Below are 20,290 nucleotides of genomic sequence, written 5' to 3' on the forward strand. Positions count from 1 at the left end.
GGAAATCTGCGTCTATACGGTGACGCATAAATGTGTGGAATTCAATTGGATGTGCGTGCCAGGCGGCTAGGTGGTGCTGTGAAAGACCTCCGCTATGTCTGCACGCATGCGCAACGTCTTCCGTCTTGTCTGATCTGCACATCTGCGCCGCGAAAACTTTGACTACTCTGCCTATGGTAAGTAAGAAAGTAAGTAAAAAAGTAAGAGCATGCTATACCCGCCTCTGTTCATTAACGGTATATGTGCAGATTCGGTATAGATGTTCGAAGGACTCCTGGACGTTTATTAAAGCTGCCAGAGCAGCTTGAAGGTCCGTTGGATCGATGTAATCAGACATCCTCTTACTTTTTTACTTACTTTCTTACTTCCCGGGCTGGCATGTACAGTATATGACATATGTATGACGTAAACGTGTACCCGACGTGAGCAGATCCGAGCAGAGTTTCGCGTATTGGGTAGTTTAGACGGATATGCAACGGGGGCTGTTTTTAACTTATCCACTCTGGAAGGCGTTTTCAATTTTTTCTGTTTTTCAGGGCCTGTTTACACGAGGACGCTGTCGGGTAAAAACGACTAAATATTTTATCAGAAGTGCCTTTCGTTTACACGAGGACGGCGTTTCCGAGGCTGAAAAACGGATAAAATTGAAAACGCCTTCCAGAGTGGATAAGTTAAAAACGGCCCCCGTTGCATATCCGTCTAAACTACCCAATACGCGAAACTCTGCTCGGATCTGCTCACGTCGGGTACGCGTTTACGTCATACATATGTCATATACTGCACATGCCAGCCCGGGAAGTAAGAAAGTAAGTAAAAAAGTAAGAGCATGTCTGATTACATCGATCTAACGGACCTTCAAGCTGCTCTGTGTTTTAATGCAGTAGATGTGTTTTCCTGCTCACCCGCCCGGCTGGAGCTCCTCAGTTTGGTGTCGCCAAGTTACACACACACGCACACGCGTGTGCGTGCACACGCGCGCCGCCTATTCAAGCCGCTCGTGAAACCATAAACCTGAGACTGAAAACAAAACTAGCAGCCGAACGGGTTTATTTTGCTGAGATGGACACTGCCTTTTCTCTTCTTCACCGAAACAAGAGTGAGTGTTACTTAATAAAGGCAGATTAAAAGAGTTTCGGTTTGCTCCTGCTCCTCCCTCGAGCACTACAGTACCTAAGCTGGACCGGTGTTCTGTAAAGTTATCCTAGCAAGTTCTCATACAGACCGTTTTATTATTCAAAACAAGTCATTACAAATTATTTGACTCGGCCAAAGACTCGACCAATACGCACAAAACATAAAAATCGGCAAATGCGTGAAATTCTCACCGATTTTCTATCAGCCCAGCTGATCGGTGGGACAAAACTACTGTTGAATTTTCCTACCCTCCTGGATTTCGCGCATGCGTAGTAGGCTTGGTAGGATAACTTGACAGAACAGCAGCGCAGATGTGCAGATCAGACAAGACAGAAGACGTTGCGCATGCGTGCAGACATAGCGGAGACATTTATGCGTCACCGTATAGATGCAGATTTCCTCCTTGAAAACGGTCGTGTAGACGCGGAAAAAAGTGAGAACGAAAACGGACTTTTGCGTTTTTGTTTTATACCGTCCCCGTGTAAAGTGGGCCTCAGCCTCGGAAACGCCGTCCCCGTGTAGACGAAAGGCACTTCCGATAAAATATTTAGTCGTTTTTACCCGACAGCGTCCTCGTGTAAACGGGCCCTATATGTAGCTAGTATAGTTAGCTAGTTTTGTTGATCTGAGAAGAAAAAAAAACTATTGTGAAGCCTAGCATGCAACATAAACAACCTGACAAATGTTTAACTCATGGTGTTTCAGCTAGCTAGCTTGTAGAAACAGAAACTACATATGCGACATGAGTGCCTTGTTGCTTGCTAGTGTTTATGTAAGGCCAGCTCAGTGAGGGGGAGGAAAAAAACAAATGACAAATATCAGGGGGTATTTAGAGGCGAGGAAAGAGTTAGTGGAAAATTACTGACAAGGACAATCTACCCAGGGACATGAGCTCATACTGTTATGATTTCAGGTCGTCTTTAACTGTCTACATTCTTCAAAGCTTCTCTCTCTCTCTCTCTCTCTCTCTCTGTTTCTCAGCTGAGACTTCATTCGAGCCATAAGCTCAGACAGGTGAGAGAGCTGCCCTATATTTCTTTCTCAGTGGACCGAGGGGAAAAAGACAAATGTCAAAAGTAAGAGGAGACGAGTCGAGCAGTCAGCGGGTTCGTTCTAGATGTCCTGCAGTCCCAAAGGCACCTCAGATGATCTTGGATCACTCAGATTGGACTAATGCATAGTGATAAAAAAAAATCAAATACCGCAGCAAATCTAGTCTTCCTCCTCTTCCTGTCTCTCCTACTCTTTCCTTTCTTGAACACCCAGGGTCTCAGCAGGCTGACATTCAGTATGGTGAAGAAGAATGACTCATATTTGCACGAGTCTAAATGAGCATGCCGTGTGTGGAGGAGAAATGACTGAGCTGCCCATCTGACAGCCGTTACACAAAAACGAGATGAGACTGCATCAGCAAAACTGTTGATCAAACCAAGTTACACACCTACTGAGACTGAGATCATTTTGTGGCTTGTACAAGATCATGGGATACCAACGTATCAGTGCATTAAGGTTCAGCATGACCAGGGATCTCCAGATTCAAGGTGAACTGATATCATTTTACCTTTAATGAGGTGCTGGGTGGCACAGTGGTGAAGTGGTCAGCACTGTCACCTCACAGCAAGCAGGTCCCAGATTCGGTTTGCATGTTCTCCCCATGACTACGTAGATTTCCTCTGGTTTTCTTCCACCTGTTTGAGGTCAACTGGCTACTCTAAATTGCAGATGCTCTTATCCAGAGTGATGTACAGCATACCCAGAGCAGCCTGGGGAGCAGTTGGGGGTTAGGTGCCTTGCTTAAGGGCACTTCAGCCATTCCTGCTGGTCCAGGGAATCAACCCAGCAACCTTTTGGTCCCAAAGCTGCTTCTCTAACCTTTAGACCGTGGCTTCGTGAATGGTTGTTCATCTCTGTGTTAGCCCTGCTAGAACGGTGACCTGTCAAGGATGTACCAGGCCTCATTGCCTGGTATAGGGCATACCTAACAACGTGTTTTCTTCCCCCCCCCCCCCCCCCCCCCCCATCTGTCCCTCTGAGTTACATGTTGATCCTGGGATTGAGATGCTGGCCTCTTCTGCCCCTCGTACCTGCTTGATCCATCCTGGTGCCCTGTGTCTGGTCGGAGTTTTATCGCCCCACTCCTGTGAAGGACGGCCCCATGAGGACAGTTGAGGGTTATACCTGTTAAAACTGTTAATATTATAGTCAGGCTGTCTGTTGTTGCCCAAATGAGGATGGGTTCCCTTTTGAGTCTGGTTCCTCTCGAGGTTTCTTCCTCATGTCGTCTGAGGGAGTTTTTCCTTGCCACCGTCGCCACAGGCTTGCTCATTGGGGATAGATTAGGGATAAAATTAGCTCATGTTTTAAGTCGTTCAAATTCTGTAAAGCTGCTTTGCGACAATGTTTATTGTTAAAAGCGCTGTACAAATAAACTTGATTTGATTTTATTTGATTGCCATCTCCACCCCATCAGTGCAAGTAATCTGGGTATCAGGGTCAATTCTAGTCATAAGTGGCCTCCAAGCTACCAGGCACTGATAAGAGTCCAGGGTCAGAGTTTGGTCAAGGTCACCTGGGTCATCTTTATAGATGTTTACAACTCCAAATCAGACAAAGTTTGGACAGTATGGAAAATGCAAAAAAGAAAGCAGTGATTTCAAAATTTCATTACAGACAGAATGAACCCAAGATATTTCATGTTTTGTTGGCCAACTTTATTTTGTTTGTGAATATACAGCCATTCCTGCATTTCAGGCCTGTAACACATTTCAAAAAAAAAGTTGGGATGGGGTAATTTAGGGCTAGAAATGAGGTAAAACAATTAAATAGCAATGTGACGTCAACAGGTGATTGTAATCACGATTTGGTATAAATTCTCCAGTTTGTCAACAAATGAATGAGAAAATTATTGAAGTGTTTAAAAACAATGTTTCTCAAAGAAAGGAAGGGATTTGGATATTTCACCCTCTATGGTGCATAATATTATTAAACAATTCAAGGATTCTGGAGGAATTTCAGTGTGTAAAGGGCAAAGGGCTCAAGCCTAATCTGAACACCCGTGATCTCCGATCCCTCAGATGGCACTGCATCAAGAACCTTCATTCATCTATAGCTGATATAACCACATGGGCTCAGGATTACTTTGGGAAACCTTTGTCAAGCTACAATACAGAGTTACAGCCACAAACACCAGTGAAAACTTTACTGTGCAAAAAGGAAGCCTTATGTTAACTGTGTCCAGAAGCACCATCGACTTCTCTGGGCTCAGAGGCGTCTGGGATGGACCATCACTCAGTGGAAACGTGTATTGTGGTCAGATGAATCAGTATTCCAGGCCTTTTTTGGAAGAAATGGATGCTGTGTGCTCCGGACCAAAGACGAAAAGGACCATCCACCAGGACTGTTACCAGGTACCGTACAAGTCCAAAAGCCAGGGTGTGTCATGGTATGGGGTTGGGTCAGTGCCCTTGACAAAGGTAACTTACACTTCTGTGATGGAGCATTAATGCAGAAAAGTACATTGAGATTTTGGAGTAACATATGTTGCCTTCAAGACGACATCTTTTCCAGGGAGATTTTAACAAAATCACATTCTGCACACATTACAAAGGTGTGGCTGTGGAAGAAGAGGGCGTGTCCCCTCTGTCCCCAATAGAGAATGTGTGGAGAATTTAGAAATGAATAATATGACAATGATGAACGACCCCGTACTGTTGCAATGGGACAATTGGAACAAATGGAAGAATGGGACAAAGAAGATAACACCTGAAACACTTAATCACTTGGTGTCTTCAGTCCCTAAATACCTTTTAAGTGTTGTGGGAAGGAATGGGAACATTATAAAGTGGTAAACGCTTTACTGCAACAACTTTTTTTTAATGTGTTGCAAGAATTAAAGTTGAAATTTGTTTATTTTGAAAAGACAAAAAAATTCACGAGGTCAGACATCACATAACGTGCTGTTGTATTATTTTGAGTGCAATACAAGTCAAAGATAATTTACAAATCCTTGTTTTCAAATCAGTCTTAATTTCAATTCTAACATACCGTCCTAACTTTTTCTGATTTGGGGTTGGATATTGAGTTCTTGGGACATGATCAATGCAACTTCCTATTGGCAAACAAACTCCTTTTGAGGTTTCACAGGAATGGGCAGTGTTGTAGTCGAGTCACTAAACCTTGAGTCCGAGTCCAGTCTTGAGTCCCCAGTGGTCAAGTCCAAGTCATTTAAAGAAAATTTTGAATCGAGTCTGAGTCAAGTCCACTAATGATCCAAGTTGAGTCTCACACAAGCCCCGCTATCAACAGGGCAAATAACATGAGAGAGGGTTAACACTAGCTAGTTCACTGCTCAGCAAGCCCCGCTATCAACAGAGCAATGACCATAGCGGATCACTTCCTTCTCTGGGTGGAGTCTTGCCAAATGACTTGTTCGAGGTTGTCCCCGTCATCTCCTCGATAGTTCTTCTACATATGGAACACATAGCAGGGCATTTTTCCCACTGCACGAGAAGTCTGCATAAGCAAAGCGGACAATCCTAGGGATGTTCTCTCTAGGCATTTTAGTACCGTTAACGTAAGTTTGTTCCTGAACATGGTGTATGAACAGGTGAATGTGCATTCTCTTGCACAAAATTAGTATAAAAATGAATGTAGATATTAATATAAATATCTTATACCAAGGGCGGCACGGTGGTGTAGTGGTTAGCGCCGTTGCCTCACAGCAAGAAGGTCCGGGTTCGAGCCCCGTGGCTGGCGAGGGCCTTTCTGTGCGGAGTTTGCATGTTCTCCCCATGTCCGTGTGGGTTTCCTCCGGGTGCTCCGGTTTCCCCCACAGTCCAAAGACATGCAGGTTAGGTTGACTGGTGACTCTAAATTGACCGTAGGTGTGAATGTGAGTGTGAATGGTTGTCTGTGTCTATGTGTCAGCCCTGTGATGACCTGGCGACTTGTCCAGGGTGTACCCCACCTTTCGCCCGTAGTCAGCTGGGATAGGCTCCAGCTTGCCTGCGACCCTGTAGAACAGGATAAAGCGGCTAGAGATGAGATGAGATTATGGCATGTTACAAAAAAATAAAGAAAAATCACAAGTCCTCACCTCCAGTTTACGAGTCCGATTGCAGTTAATGCACAAGTCCAAGTCAAGTCATGAGTCCTTAAAATTAGGGCATGAGTCAGACTAGAGTACTACAATAATGGGGTGATTACTTATGCAATACTTTGCAACCTAATTTTGTAATCTATATTGAATTTTCTCCTTAATTCAATATTCAGGGCTTTTGTGACGTATCGCAATTAAATGCATTTCAGTTCAAAATATGGGAAAGTTCGAGGGGTGAATATGTAAAAAGTCATGACCAAATGTTCCTTCCTGGTGACTGCTAGCTCACTGAGCCTACTTTTCTGCCAGGCAGCTACTGTATGAACATAAAATTAATAACTGGGATATGTAATGTTTTGGGGCGGCACGGTGGTGTAGTGGTTAGCGCTGTTGCCTCACAGCAAGGTCTGGGTTCGAGCCCCGTGGCCGGCGAGGGCCTTTCTGTGCGGAGTTTGCATGTTGTCCACGTGGGTTTCCTCCGGGTGCTCCGGTTTCCCCCACAGTGACTCTAAATTGACCGTAGGTGTGAATGTGAGTGTGAATGGTTGTCTGTGTCTATGTGTCAGCCCTGTGATGACCTGGCGACTTGTCCAGGGTGTACCCCGCCTTTCGCCTGTAGTCAGCTGGGATAGGCTCCAGCTTGCCTGCAACCCTGTAGAACAGGATAAAGAGGCTAGAGGAGATGAGATGTAATGTTTTTGTCCTCGGCGTCAGGGCTATTGATTTGCCCACCCCTGATGTGATATGGAATGTATAATCTTGCTCTAATGGTTCTTAGATATGGAACAGGTTCTAAAGTTACCCTCCAGTCTATCTTCCTTAGCGCCACCGAAGCCCCTGATCGCTACTTTCAGTCTGGAGTTGGAAACACTTTCCCATCCTCTGACCTGCTCCTTTAGCTCTTAGCTATTATTCTCTTCATAATCACATATGAGTGTTGATCGATCCATCCTCCTCAGTATCTGTGTGATGTTCTTTGGTCGCAGCGTCTACGGACCTGTTCCAGTCTGTCAGTTCAGCCTTTGTTCTTCATCCAGAAGTGTCAACATTGCTAATAAGTAACTTGTACCAGGCAACAAGAGTGTGACGGTGTGCCTGTCACTACAGTTGTGTATGTGCTCTGACTGCTCTACTAATGAGCCAGGCTCTTTGGTGTTGTGGTGAGGGTGCAGGTTTGGCATCCTGTAGACCTGGGTTCAAGGCAGGATAAAGTGACTGCTCTCTCGCTTTGCTACAGATGGTGTTAGAAGTGGGATGGCTTGCTGAAGCCATTGGAGGTGTGAGCTGTATGAGGGGACCCCAGAGATGGGTGGGGCACCCTGGTATGGGAAAAGTACAGTGGTGCTTGAAAGTTTGTGAACCCTTTAGAATTTTCCATATTTCTGCATAAATATGACCTAAAACATCATCAGATTTTCACTCAAGTCCTAAAAGTAGATAAAGAGAACCCAGTTAAACAAATGAGACAAAAATATTATACTTGGTCATTTATTTATTGAGGAAAATGATCCAATGTTACATATCTGTGAGTGGCAAAAGTATATGAACCTTTGCTTTAAGTATCTGGTGTGACCCCCTTGTGCAGCAATAACTGCAACTAAACGTTTGCGGTAACTGTTGATCAGTCCTGCACACCGGCTTGGAGGAATTTTAGCCCGTTCCTCCGTACAGAACAGCTTCAACTCTGGGATGTTGGTGGGTTTCCTCACATGAACTGCTCGCTTCAGGTCCTTCCACAACATTTCCATTGGATTAAGGACAGGACTTTGACTTGGCCATTCCAAAACATTAACTTTATTCTTCTTTAACCATTCTTTGGTCGAACGACTTGTGTGCTTAGAGTCATTGTCTTGCTGCATGACCCACCTTCTCTTGAGATTCAGCTCATGGACAGATGTCCTGACATTTTCCTTTAGAATTCGCTGGTATAATTCAGAATTCATTGTTCCATCAATGATGGCAAGCCGTCCTGGCCCAGATGCAGCAAAACAGGCCCAAACCATGATACTACCACCACCATGTTTCACAGATGGGATCAGGTTCTTATGCTGGAATGCAGTGTTTTCCTTTCTACAAACATAACGCTTCTCATTTAAACCAAAACATTCTATTTTGGTCTCATCCATCCACAAAACATTTTTCCAATAGCCTTCTGGCTTGTCCACGTGATCTTTATAGCAAACTGCAGATGAGCAGCAATGTTCTTTTTGGAGAGCAGTGGCTTTCTCCTTGCAACCCTGCCATGCACACCATTGTTGTTCAGTGTTCTCCTGATGGTGGAGTCATGAACATGAACATTAGCCAATGTGAGAGAGGCCTTCAGTTTCTTAAAAGTTACCCTGGTGTCCTTTGTGACCTCGCTGACTATTACATGCCTTGCTCTTGGAGTGATCTTTGTTGGTCGACCACTCCTGGGGAGGGTAACAATGGTCTTGAATTTCCTCCATTTGTACACAATCTGTCTGACTGTGGATTGGTGGAGTCCAAACTCTTTCGAGATGGTTTTGTAACCTTTTCCAGCCTGATGAGCATCAACAATGCTTTTTCTGAGCTCCTCAGGAATCTCCTTTGTTCGTGCCATGATACACTTCCATGAACGTGTTGTGAAGATCAGGCTTTGATAGATCCCTGTTCTTTAAATAAAACAGGGTGCCCACTCACACCTGATTGTCATCCCACTGATTGAAAACACCAGACTCTAATTTCACCTTCAAATTAAAGGTGCAGTACGAGATTTTGGAATAACGGTTCCCGCAAGCCATATTTTGAAAAGAAACACGCCTGCCCTCGCCATGCTCCCACCCCCCGTGTCTCCACCCCTGCTCCCCCTCCCCCCGCGTCTCCACCCCTGCTCCCCCTCCCCCCGCGTCTCCACCCCCTTCCCTACCCGTGCCTCCAAAGCACATGAACGCGCATTGCCGGTTCCCGAGCGTTCATGGTTGTCGCGAGGACTGTTTGCATTAGCTCAGTGTGTTTCAACCACTGTTAGCACGGAAGGAGAGATCATCAGGTGTGCCGTGGCGTCTTCTCAGGTAAGACTGAACAACATCGTAGTGAAAGTAACCAACTAACATGATTATCATTCCAAGAAATATTTGTCTGCATACTACATTAGAAGTTGACTTTTCACTTGTTTTCATACTTGTTATACCTAATCTAATTGTAGTAAGACTGATATGTCGGGGGTTCTGTAGCAGTCACCACCCTAGCCCAAGCAGTGTTCATGGCTAAGGTTCATGTTGATAGCTCTAATCTGCATTTTACTATTGTTTTTTCGCGGAACAGTCCCAATTCATACATACACCGACCTAACATTACAGTCCGTATGGAATTATGTTACTGACGAATCTTGAAGGCGATTTTCTCATCCTAACTTTGCTAAACTTTGAAACTGGAATACTGCCTGCATGTAAAAGCAATCATTGTCAGATATTTGTCAGATGCCATTGTTTCTCAAGGGCAGAAATAATCGTTTCTCAAAACATATATCTGCAACTGTGCAACATTATACCCGCAAGCAAGCACTATTTTTCAAAGCGCTACATTTACTATCGAAGAGCATGTTGCCAAAACCATGTTTATGTGAACATAATGGTACTTACAGGTCAGAGCCTGAGAGTGAATCCGAACGAATAGTGGATACGGGAGGAGGAGGTGGTTTCAAAAACCCATGCTTCATTGGTGTTGAACTGGCTTGTGTCATGCCTTCATAACTAAGAAAACAATAAATAAGAGTTATCGTTTGTGCCACATACAGCTAAGCTAACAAATCGTTTGTATGCATGAAATAAATACCATGGAAAAACTACCATCAAGGACGTAATACGACTATACGCGTTAGTATAACAATCCGTGTCAGCTAACTTTGCAAATCATGCTAACTTAGCAAAACCTACATTGTGGTCCGTATCATCGGTTATGCTCTCGCTGCCAGGGTGTACACTTGTTAAAATGACAACACTGTCCTATCTGAAAATGTAATAAATACATAATGTTATCTTAGGGCGGCACGGTGGTGTAGTGGTTAGCGCTGTCGCCTCACAGCAAGAAGGTCCTGGGTTCGAGCTCCGGGGCCGGCGAGGGCCTTTCTGTGTGGAGTTTGCATGTTCTCCGCGTGGGTTTCCTCCGGGTGCTCCAGTTTCCCCCACAGTCCAAAGACATGCAGGTTAGATTAACTGGTGACTCTAAATTGAGCGTAGGTGTGAATGTGAGTGTGAATGGTTGTCTGTGTCTATGTGTCAGCCCTGTGATGACCTGGCGACTTGTCCAGGGTGTACCCCGCCTTTCGCCCATAGTCAGCTGGGATAGGCTCCAGCTTGCCTGCGACCCTGTAGAAGGATAAAGCGGCTAGAGATAATGAGATGAGATGAGATGTTATCTTACCTATCGAGTAGAAACAGGTCCACCATTGCATTGGTTTGAAGTCCTTTTTGTTGTTTGAGTCGCCGCCAGCGGTCAAACGCTGCGCCAATGTTCACTCTGGTCTTGACTCGTCCTTTTTCATAAAGTTTCCTGGCAGTTGCCTTTTCGAATACGGATTTTCGTTTTCTTTTTTGACCAGTTGTGTGCGTCTGTTCTGCCATAGTGTTATTTAATTATTGTAGGCCAGTATCTAGATAAAATGGGTTAGTATGGTAGGCTATCTATCCGTTGCTTTGAAATGGCTTAGTTCACCTGGAGTGGTCCCTGCGCATACTGTACACGCAAGGGTAGGGGCGGGGGTGGGGGGGTTTGCGGTCGCGGGCTTCAGTCTGATTGACGTGTCAGTATCCAATCATTTTGAGGTGGTTACCTTGATCGGATTTGATGGCGTTTTTCCTTTATTTTACACTGTAGACTGGATTAAAATATTTCGTTTTTGGGTCAAACCTTCTATTGTACTGCATGCAACATGGGTGTGAGGTAGCCTGGCTAACGCGACTTCAAAGCTCTCCGAGCATTTGGTCTGGCCAAGCTATTAAGCCCAACCGTTTCCCAGAGCCCGTGGTTGACCCGCCTCCCTGAAATGCCTCAGTTTGCTACTGGTCGAAGCCAGAAAAGGCTGTGACGAAGCTTAAACCAATCACATCACTCTTTCCTCTGACGTATGCGACGCGACGGGGCTAACTGGTAGATTAAACTCTTACCGAAGCCGGTCGGGAGCAAGGCGAAAACGTCCTTCCTTTCAATAAATACCTCCAGGGCTGCTCTTTGCTCCGTTTTCAATGAGAACTTCCCGTTGAATGCTTTCAATACAGCATCTACCGCTGTGTTAAAGGCTTGCCGCTGCTCCATGTTCGTGATGTGAATGAAGCGCTTCCGGCATAGATTCTGTAAACAATCTATGGCTTCCGGTCGCAGTTCTATTACGTCACTGCCTTGAACACGCCTCTACCCAGGGCCGTTGGAGATGCTCAAAGTTGATTGGTTCCCGATTTTTCGGGAGCTTGGAAATGCTGTAGATAGCCTGCCTGGCCAGACTAAGCTCGCAACAGGCCCTCGTGTTGCGTCACGCTTAGGATGGGCGGGCCCAGGCTAGGTGTGAGGAGCTTTTCAAGCAATATGGTAAAAAATACTCCTGAAAAAAATCTCGTACTGCACCTTCAACTGCTAATCCTAGAGATTCACATACTTTTGCCACTCATGGATATGAAACATTGGATCATTTTCCTCAATAAATAAATGACCAAGTATAATATTTTTGTCTCATTTGTTTAACTGGGTTCTCTTTATCTACTTTTAGTACTTGTGTGAAAATCTGATGATGTTTTAGGTCATATTTATGCAGAAATATAGAAAATTCTAAAGGGTTCACAAACTTTCAAGCACCACTGTATGGCTGAGGGATGCCTGTGTGTGTCAAGTGCAAGGGTGCACCTCCTGAAGGGGAGGGCAGTCTGACGGTGTGCCCGTCAGTACAGTTGAGTATGTGTTTTGACTGCTATGCCAATAAGCCAAGCTCTTTGGTGTTGTTGTCAGGGTGGAGGTTTGGCATCCTGTTGACCTGGGTTCAAGGCAGGATAACGTGACTGTTCTCTCGCTTCGCTACAGAGAATAAACAGCATGTTCCTGCAAAAACCTCGCGATGTAGCTAGATACTAAAAACCTTTTGTTCCGTCAAGCACTTTGAATTGTCTTTGTGTATGAAATGCCTGATGAATCAATCAAACTAGCGTGCTTCGCTACTTAAAAAAACAGAAGCTCATGCAGTCCTGCATTGCATTCTTGTTTTTTATTGGCTCACAACAACAGCATGGTTCACGAAATTCGAAATCAAATTTCACCTCTTTACAAAGTCAGTGCAAAGAGAAAATGCACATCTGTTACGTCCTTCCCCGTTCAGTGAACTGGGTTTTCCATTTATGGTGAAAATGTAAATATTGGCACCCCATAAACAAAGCCGTTCGTGTACTCATTTCTGCTTGATGTGTAATTGGATCAACTGTTTAGCTGAGGTTAAAAGTGATATATTATCCCTCTTTTCTACAAGTTCCCTGAGGTCGTAATGAAATGTGTGGTCAAAATACTGCAAGTCTAAGCCCATGTTTACATTAGACCGTATCAGCGGATCATCAGATTAACGTTTTTAAAACGATTAGTGTGCACACAGCAACACCAATACACGGATACGCTCGGCTCCGCAGGCATCCTGCGCTCCAAATCACTCCGCCCTGAACAGCGAGTGCCCTCTGGAGGGTGCGCACTCCGGCCCTGCGCAGCTCACAGAGCGCGCGAGTGAAGCGCACGAGCAGTGATTCGGGACTGAGCCGCTGTGTGTGTGATCCCAGCGCATATCACTTACCACGTAATCAGGAAGGTGGATGTCACAGTGACGTTGTCCAATGACGACGCCAGCTAGAGCTCAGCACAGCATATCCACGTATTCTCAATGTTTACACAGCACCAGAGCTGACACGATCTGGATTGAATACGTGGACGCTGGCGGATTCCCGTTTCCCGGCGTTTCCAGGCGGTTTAATGTAAACGGACAGTGCATCCGCGAAGAAAACAAGACAGATACGGTCTAATGTAAACTTGGCCTAAAACACCAGACCTCTCTTTTCACCCTGTCTAAACAGCCCTGTCCAAAATGGCTCATTTGAGGGATGGCCTGTCACTTTAAATGATAATGAGCCACTGTTCACATCACCCCACCCTACCTTACCCTACCCCCAGTCCTCTTCTACCAGCCGAGTGACCAGGTCGCACTTTCCTCATGAATATTAATTCGCAAGAGCCACGAATGGAGATATTCAAATGAAGGGGTGGGATCATTCTAATGAGCTCCACTTGTGATAGAAAGAGGAGCCGAATTTGAATGTCTCGTTGAAGCTTGTGTTTTTGAAATAGGCAGAAGAAAAGAAACTGACTGGGTCGTCTTATTTCAGAATTTGTGACTTGTGGGCATTTGGTGACCTCTTCACTACAATGTCAGTCAAACTCAGAGTCCTTCCCATGCCAGGACCTGATCTTCCCAGGCAGTCTGCCATCCCAGTACTAACCACGCCCTTAAGGCACATTGGGCGGCGCCGATCTCCAATTCTATAGCCCTTGGCCTCTTGCCTATAGACCTCTTGCAGTCACGTGACCGGAATGTAAACAGCCGCCATCTTGTCGGTAAAAAACACCGCTGAATACTGCTGCACTCGTGTACAAAATGGATCAATTTCAACCGACGGACTACACGGCTCATTTTTCTAATGAACAGATAACTAGATATATGTCTAAAATAAACGACCTACAGATTAGTGACCCTTATCGATTACCGGACGTAGTTTTCACGACCCTGTCAATGGATATTGAACTGCCAGAGGTGGAATACCCGGACGTGTATAATTACCTCATTAACTTTTCCCTCGCTGTTCAGTGGTGAAGCACTGCGTGCTTATAAATCTCTGGACAGTTTTCTTTACAGAAATTCAGGATTTGTCAGCGACTCAGATGTGGCATCTTGTAAACAAGAAAATAACAATCCTCATTGGACGGGTAAGTCACTTAAGTATTGAGACCCCGCTGGTCTCGCTATCTCGTCCGGAATGTTGTGCATGCGATGGAAATCGCTACAAACCGTCATTTTCTGCTGGAAACCAATGTCCAGTAAGTCCATACGGTTGTAGTGGATATTGAAGTCCGGTACAGATGAACAACATGCAAAAATACACACAAAAAACATAAACGTGCACAGGTAGGGAGAGCTTGTAGCCGCAGCATCCCCATCATGCGCCGCCATATCCACTATCATGGTTGAATATTTTATATTATCAGTTAGATCAAGTACCAGTAGTCTATCACTATTACTGTATATATGGTATACCTGATGGCAGCAATCCATTTTGCACGCCTGTCAGGGTCCCGTGGCAGCCTACTGTCAAGTGTATGTGAGCATCATGGGTTTCCCACACTTGAAAGGGAAGGACTCGGACACAGGATTCCACTCGTCTTATGTTTTATTGATTTTCAGTGGAGTTGACATTGTAGTAGAATTGTATATAGTAGGGTTTTCCAGAAGAAAAGGTAGAAGCAGAAGTAGAAGGCGGAAATATGGCGTTTGACCGACAAGGTGGCGTCTGTTCACAATCTGGATCGGATATGACGTCACATGCAAGTGCTCTATACAGCTAGGGTTACAGTGCGGGGCTAGTCCTTTGGTCACGATGAGAGTTTGACTCCACACTTGCATCTGTATTGCAGCGTGCCTTGCCAGATGGTGGTAGTAGGAACTATTTTTATAATGGTCTTTAGTATGACCCAACCGCATGAGACAAGAGGCCAAGTTGGAGGTGGCGGAGTTGAGGATGTTAAGGTTTGCGATGGGAGGTTGGACAGGATAAGGAACGAGCACATCAGAGGGACAGCAAATGTAGAGAGCTTGGAAATGAAGCTAAGAGAGATGAGACTGAGATGGTATGGGCACATCCTGAGAAGAGATGCAGAGCATGTGGGAAGGAGAATGTTGAGGATGGAGCTGCCAAGCAAATGAAAACGAGGAAGGCCAAAGAGGAGATCCATGGATGTGGTGAGAGAAGACATGAAAGTGGCAGGTGTGGTAGAGAAGGATGTGGAAGACAGGGAGCAATGGAGACAAAAGATCTGCTGTGGCGACCCCTAATCGGGAGCAGCCAAAAGAAGAAGAAGAAGAAGTATGACCCAACCGCAAGTACAACTCGTGATCTCCCGGTTGAGAGGCAAACACACTAACCACCAGGCCAACTCACGGTTCATGACAGTGTACCATTGTACAAATACGTAGACCGCTAATTGAGTTATTTGCACTTTTTCAACATCTACTGTTGTGAAGAGCCTCAGTGCTATGAAATATGTCAAGAAAATTTCTACATTGTGCAATCAATTCGAAGGAATGTCCACTATCTGGACTTTATATTTATTATATACTAAATATAGTCACTCAGTTCATACACTACAGCACAGAGATATAACAGTCGGACTGGATTTGGTTTCTTGTGTGTATAAATAAAGGCTCTTGCGTGATTAGTTCCTCTGCGGTGCCTTTCATTCAGACTGTAAAAATAGAAGGAAAAGACTTTCTCGCTGTGAAAATGAGGAATTCAATATCGAAAGTTAAAAGCTTAAGCAGCTGGTGAGGATTTATATTTTTATATATATCTTAGAAAAAAACCCACACAAGCTCCGAACTACTCAGCTGGACTCGCTGCATGAAAGCGTCTGATGGTTTAACACTGTGGCTCATCCAGAAGGTCTTAAAATACTACAGAAGATGAATAGGTGGAACACACACAGAGTACAGAACACCAGAAGATCATAAGAATTTTTTCCTCATCCTCTGTGTCTCTGCGCTCTCTGCCTGTCCTGTTGGAGTAAAGAGCATGAAGGTGAAGGTAGTGCTCCAGGGGGTTGGTTGGGCTCCAGAGGAACATGGATGACCCATCAAGAGGTCAGCTGCATGTTTGTCTTCACACAGCAGCTTCTGAAAGTGGTGGATGCTGGCTGAGGAACATGACACAGAGGCAGTTCTCCATCAGCTCCTGGCAGGAACGTTGGAGTGGATCCAGTGCCGCTCTGCACAATCATCCAGCTCACGGAGGATCACCTGCCAGTCTCCCTTTTATTTCCCTTGATCTCTCTTTGTCCCTTTCTCCCTCTCCTCTCTCTCTACACCGTCCAGTTCCTGATTGCTGGGACCAAATGTGCCAGGAACCAAAACCGACCCCTCCCCCCAGCCTGATTGCCACCCTGGCAGTGAAACCAGGCCCTGCCCCACCAGCGGAAGCAGGAACACTGGTCCGGATCTCTGACTCACCACCAGCTCTGCTTCAGGAGAGACACAGGAGGTGGAGGGCTTTTAATTCCCCTCAAAGGTTTCCTCTTGGAGCAGTCATGTGATGAGATCCTGAGACACCCTGATGTCAGCCTGAGAGCGAGACAGTGGGTGAGAGAGCAGGAGAGAGACAGTGGGACACAGAGAGCGAGCGAGAGAGAGAGTGAGAAAAGACAGATAGAGAAAGGCAGAGAGACAGTGAGACACAGAGGAAGACAGAAAGCGAGAGAGAGAGACAGTGAGACACAGTGAGTGAGAGAGAGAAAGAGAGAGACACACACAGGATGAAAGTGGGACAGAGAAAAAAGAAACAGAGGAAGACAGACAGAGCAAGACAGAGAGAGAGACAGAAAGAGAGAGGAAGACAGAGTGAGACAGCATGAGACAGAGAGAGAGGAGCTAAATAGAAGAATACAGAGAGAGAGAGACAGACAGAGATAGAGAAAAGACAGATAGAGGAAGACAGAGAGTGAGACAGAAAAGAGACAGATAGAGGAAGACAGAGTGTGAGACAGTGTGAGAGAGAGAGAAAAATAGAGGAAGACAGAGAGATCAAGACAGTGTGAGAGAGAGAGAGAGAGAGAGGAAGACAGAGAGACACAAAGCATGAGGGAGAGAAAAGAGACAGAGGAAGACAGAGCGTGAGATACACAGCATGAGACAGAGTGAAAAAGAGAGAGAGCAAGCAAGACGGGGGTGTCGTGGCTCAGGTGGATAAGGCGCCATGCTGTAAATCCGGGGACCCGAGGTCGTTTCCCGATCCCTTCCCACTCATTTCCTGTCTTTACACTGTCCTATCGAAATAAAAGGTGAAAAAAGCCCAAAAGAAATCTTTAAAAGAGAGAGAGGAAAATAGCAGAAGACAATGAGCGAGAGTGTGTTAATTATTATTATTTAAAGGTTTTTTGGGGGCTTTTTCACCTTTATTGGATAGGACAGTGCAGAGACAGGACAGGAAACGATCGGGAGAGAGAGACGGGGAGGGATCGGGAAACGACCCCGGGCCGGAACCGAACCCAGGACCCACGGCACGGCGCCCCAGCCACCCGAGCCACGACGCCCCAGTGTTAATTATTAATCGTCCCTGTAATCTGTAGTTATATGAGCTGGTCACTGTATCTCTGTAGATTGTTCGAACCTCTTGTGAGGGACACAGTGCAGTTCGGGGCCGTGTGTAAACTTGTGTCTTTCTGCTGCTGTTTATCGTCTCCTGACTCAGCACAGTTTCTTCCTGAGCTTGTCTCCATGAAGTCTGAGTTGTGAGCACTGTCCCATGTTAGAGACCCGCTCCATCCTCGTCCGTGTAAGACTCGAACCCTGAGACAGTGCTGCTGTCCGGCTCTGAGAGCTGAGACGAGGTGTAATGAGTGTGCTGAGAGAAGGTGAACCAACGTTTATAAACCCAACACAGCTTTCCCACAACACAGCAGGGGGTCATGCTGGAGCTCCTGCTGGAGCCGGGAAGGTGTTGGGCTCATGAAGCACTTTTTCATGGTAGCCGCGGGGTCTTAAAACTCTTAAAAAAGTCTTAAATTTAATATTCCAAAATTAAGGCCTTAAAAAGTCTTAAATTGCTTTGCCCAAGTCTTAATTTTTTAAACAAAGGTCTTAAATTTACTCATACTATTCTACGATGTGAAAACGTGGGTTTTGCGTAACATCAGTGAATTTCTTGGAGTATGCGCAAAGAAAGAAATAATATTGATACATTTTCGCGCCGGCGCAATCGTCGGAGTCCGTGGTGGAGAGGAGACTCCGCGAATCGCAGCATGGGGAAGTGTCATTTTAATCAGCAGTGGCTTTCAGATGAAAGATATCGTGATTGGGCGAGGGAGGTTCCTGGAAGTGACGTTGAAGCAAGATGCTGTGTTTGTCGACAAGACCTTCAAGTTGTCCACTATAGGTCATTTCGCTTTAGAGTCTCACATGAAGAGCTCAAAGCACATTGCATCTGCCCTCCACCGCCACCAGCCCATCGCTCAGTTCTGCACGGTTCAATCTCCGAATGCACCTGGAGTTGGCACTAGCACCACTGTCGAACGCCAGCAGCATCAGCCAAGCCAGACACCATCGGCAAGGCTAGCAACAACACAAGGGCACATGATGGCATGATGGGTGTCGGTGGAACCCCGACACTTCGGGCAGAGGTGCTCTGGATTTTAAAAACAATTACGGAACACCACTCGTACAGCTCGAATGACGGCATAAGCGAACTCTTTAAGGCTGTGTTCCCAGACTCAGAAGTCGCTACAACATTCTCCTGTGGAAAAAACAAAACGTCTTACATAACAAAATTCGGTCTTGCTTGTCTTGAATGTGAAGATTCGACAAGAAATGCACATAATGACTTTTAAGTATATAACCTTTATAATAAAAGTATTTTTACTTGAAACATTTGTCATTATTGGGAATTTGATCTGGTGTTCTATGGCCGCATAATGGGTGCGATGTAGGTCTTAATTCTCATTTAAGTGGTCTTAAAAAGGTCTTTAAAAAGTCTTAAATTTATGGTGGTCAAACCTGGGGAAACCCTGTTTTTACTTCCTCGTTTATATCATTTTCTTTTTACTGACTGAGTTCATAAGGTTCTCTCTTTACAATTATACAATAAGTGTTCACTTTCTAATCATTTGTTTATCTTTAACACACTTTTGTTTATTCCCAGGTGCTGGTGTTGTAAAGATGTGCGTAAAAATGTATGAATGTCTTACAAATGTAAAGTTTTATAAAATGTACAAATGTAAAAGTTTTGTAATGTAAAGTTGTGTAAAACACGTTTTAAAATTTTTGTAAAATTTGCTAAAATGTAAAATTTCCTAAAGATTTGTAAAGTTTTGTAAAATGCACAAATGTAGAGTTTTTGGAATGCAAAGTTCTGGGAAATGTAAGAGTTTGTAAAGTTTTGTAAAGTGTTACAAAATGCACAAATGTAAAGTTTTGCACTGTAAAGATTTGTACAGTTTTGTTATATAAAGTTTTGGAAAAATGTACAAATGTAAATTTTTTTAAAAAGTTTTAAGGGAAAATTGTCAGATTTTTTATAAAGTTTTGTAAAATGTACAAATGTAAACATCTTGTAATGCAAAGTTGTGTAAAACACGTTTTGTACATTTTTGTAAAATTCTGTAAAATGTAACCTTTCCTAAATATTTGTAAAGTTTTGTAAAACGCACAAATGTAAAGTTTTTGTAATGAAAAGTTTTGGAAAATGTAAGAGTTTGAAAAGGTCTGTTAAGTTTTGGAAAATGTACAAATGTAAAGTTTTGTAAAACGTAATATTTTGTAAAGATATATAAAATTTAGTTAACCCTTTGATGCAAAACATGGGTCAAAAGTAACCCGGCTGAGTTTTTATCTTCTATATCTTTGCAATAAATTAATTCCATCATTCAGTATTCAAGGTATTCCTCAATTAACTTGTTTTTGATCATCATACATCCTTATTTTATTTTTTCATTTCTTACTTTTTAAATAAAAACCCTTTTTGTATCACTACCCTTCTAATGCACAACATGGGTCAAAAATGACCTGCATTAATTTTCCAGGTTATTTCATGTATGGCTGAGTGTTTCTATGATATACTTTTGAAATAAATTCATTTTGTCATTTACTTTTCCAAATATGCAGTAAATATCTTGTTTTTGTTTAGCACAAATCATCATTTTTATTTTTCCTTTCTTAAGTTATGAACCCCTATGGAGAAAAAATCCAGGACCGTGACGTCGCCCGGTAGGACGCAGCCGGGGCCCCACCCTGGAGCCAGGCCCGGGGTTGGGGCTCGT

The 20,290-nt window shown here is 44.4% G+C and overlaps 2 protein-coding genes across 3 annotated transcripts in view; both read left to right on the plus strand.

The window, feature by feature from the left end:
* Positions 1 to 20,290, plus strand: part of LOC132881512 (NAD-dependent protein deacylase sirtuin-5, mitochondrial) — a 96,145-nt gene that overhangs the window by 71,160 nt on the left and 4,695 nt on the right. The window contains exon 10 of one of the 2 annotated variants that reach the window (XR_009654055.1): positions 19,174 to 19,189. The exons of the other annotated variant lie outside the window; for it this stretch is intronic. The gene's annotated coding sequence lies outside the window, so the exon portion shown is untranslated. Of the gene's footprint in view, positions 1 to 19,173; positions 19,190 to 20,290 lie in introns of those variants that run through there. 2 annotated transcript variants of the gene reach the window in all.
* adcy1b (adenylate cyclase 1b) overlaps positions 16,187 to 20,290 on the plus strand; it is a 199,651-nt gene continuing 195,547 nt past the window's right edge. Inside the window, exon 1 of the mRNA XM_060920370.1 lies at positions 16,187 to 16,286. Within this exon, the coding sequence (XP_060776353.1) occupies positions 16,187 to 16,286 (100 nt within the window). The remainder of the gene's footprint in view (positions 16,287 to 20,290) is intronic.

This window comes from Neoarius graeffei, chromosome 1 (assembly GCF_027579695.1).
Source record: "Neoarius graeffei isolate fNeoGra1 chromosome 1, fNeoGra1.pri, whole genome shotgun sequence".
NCBI lineage: Eukaryota > Metazoa > Chordata > Actinopteri > Siluriformes > Ariidae > Neoarius > Neoarius graeffei.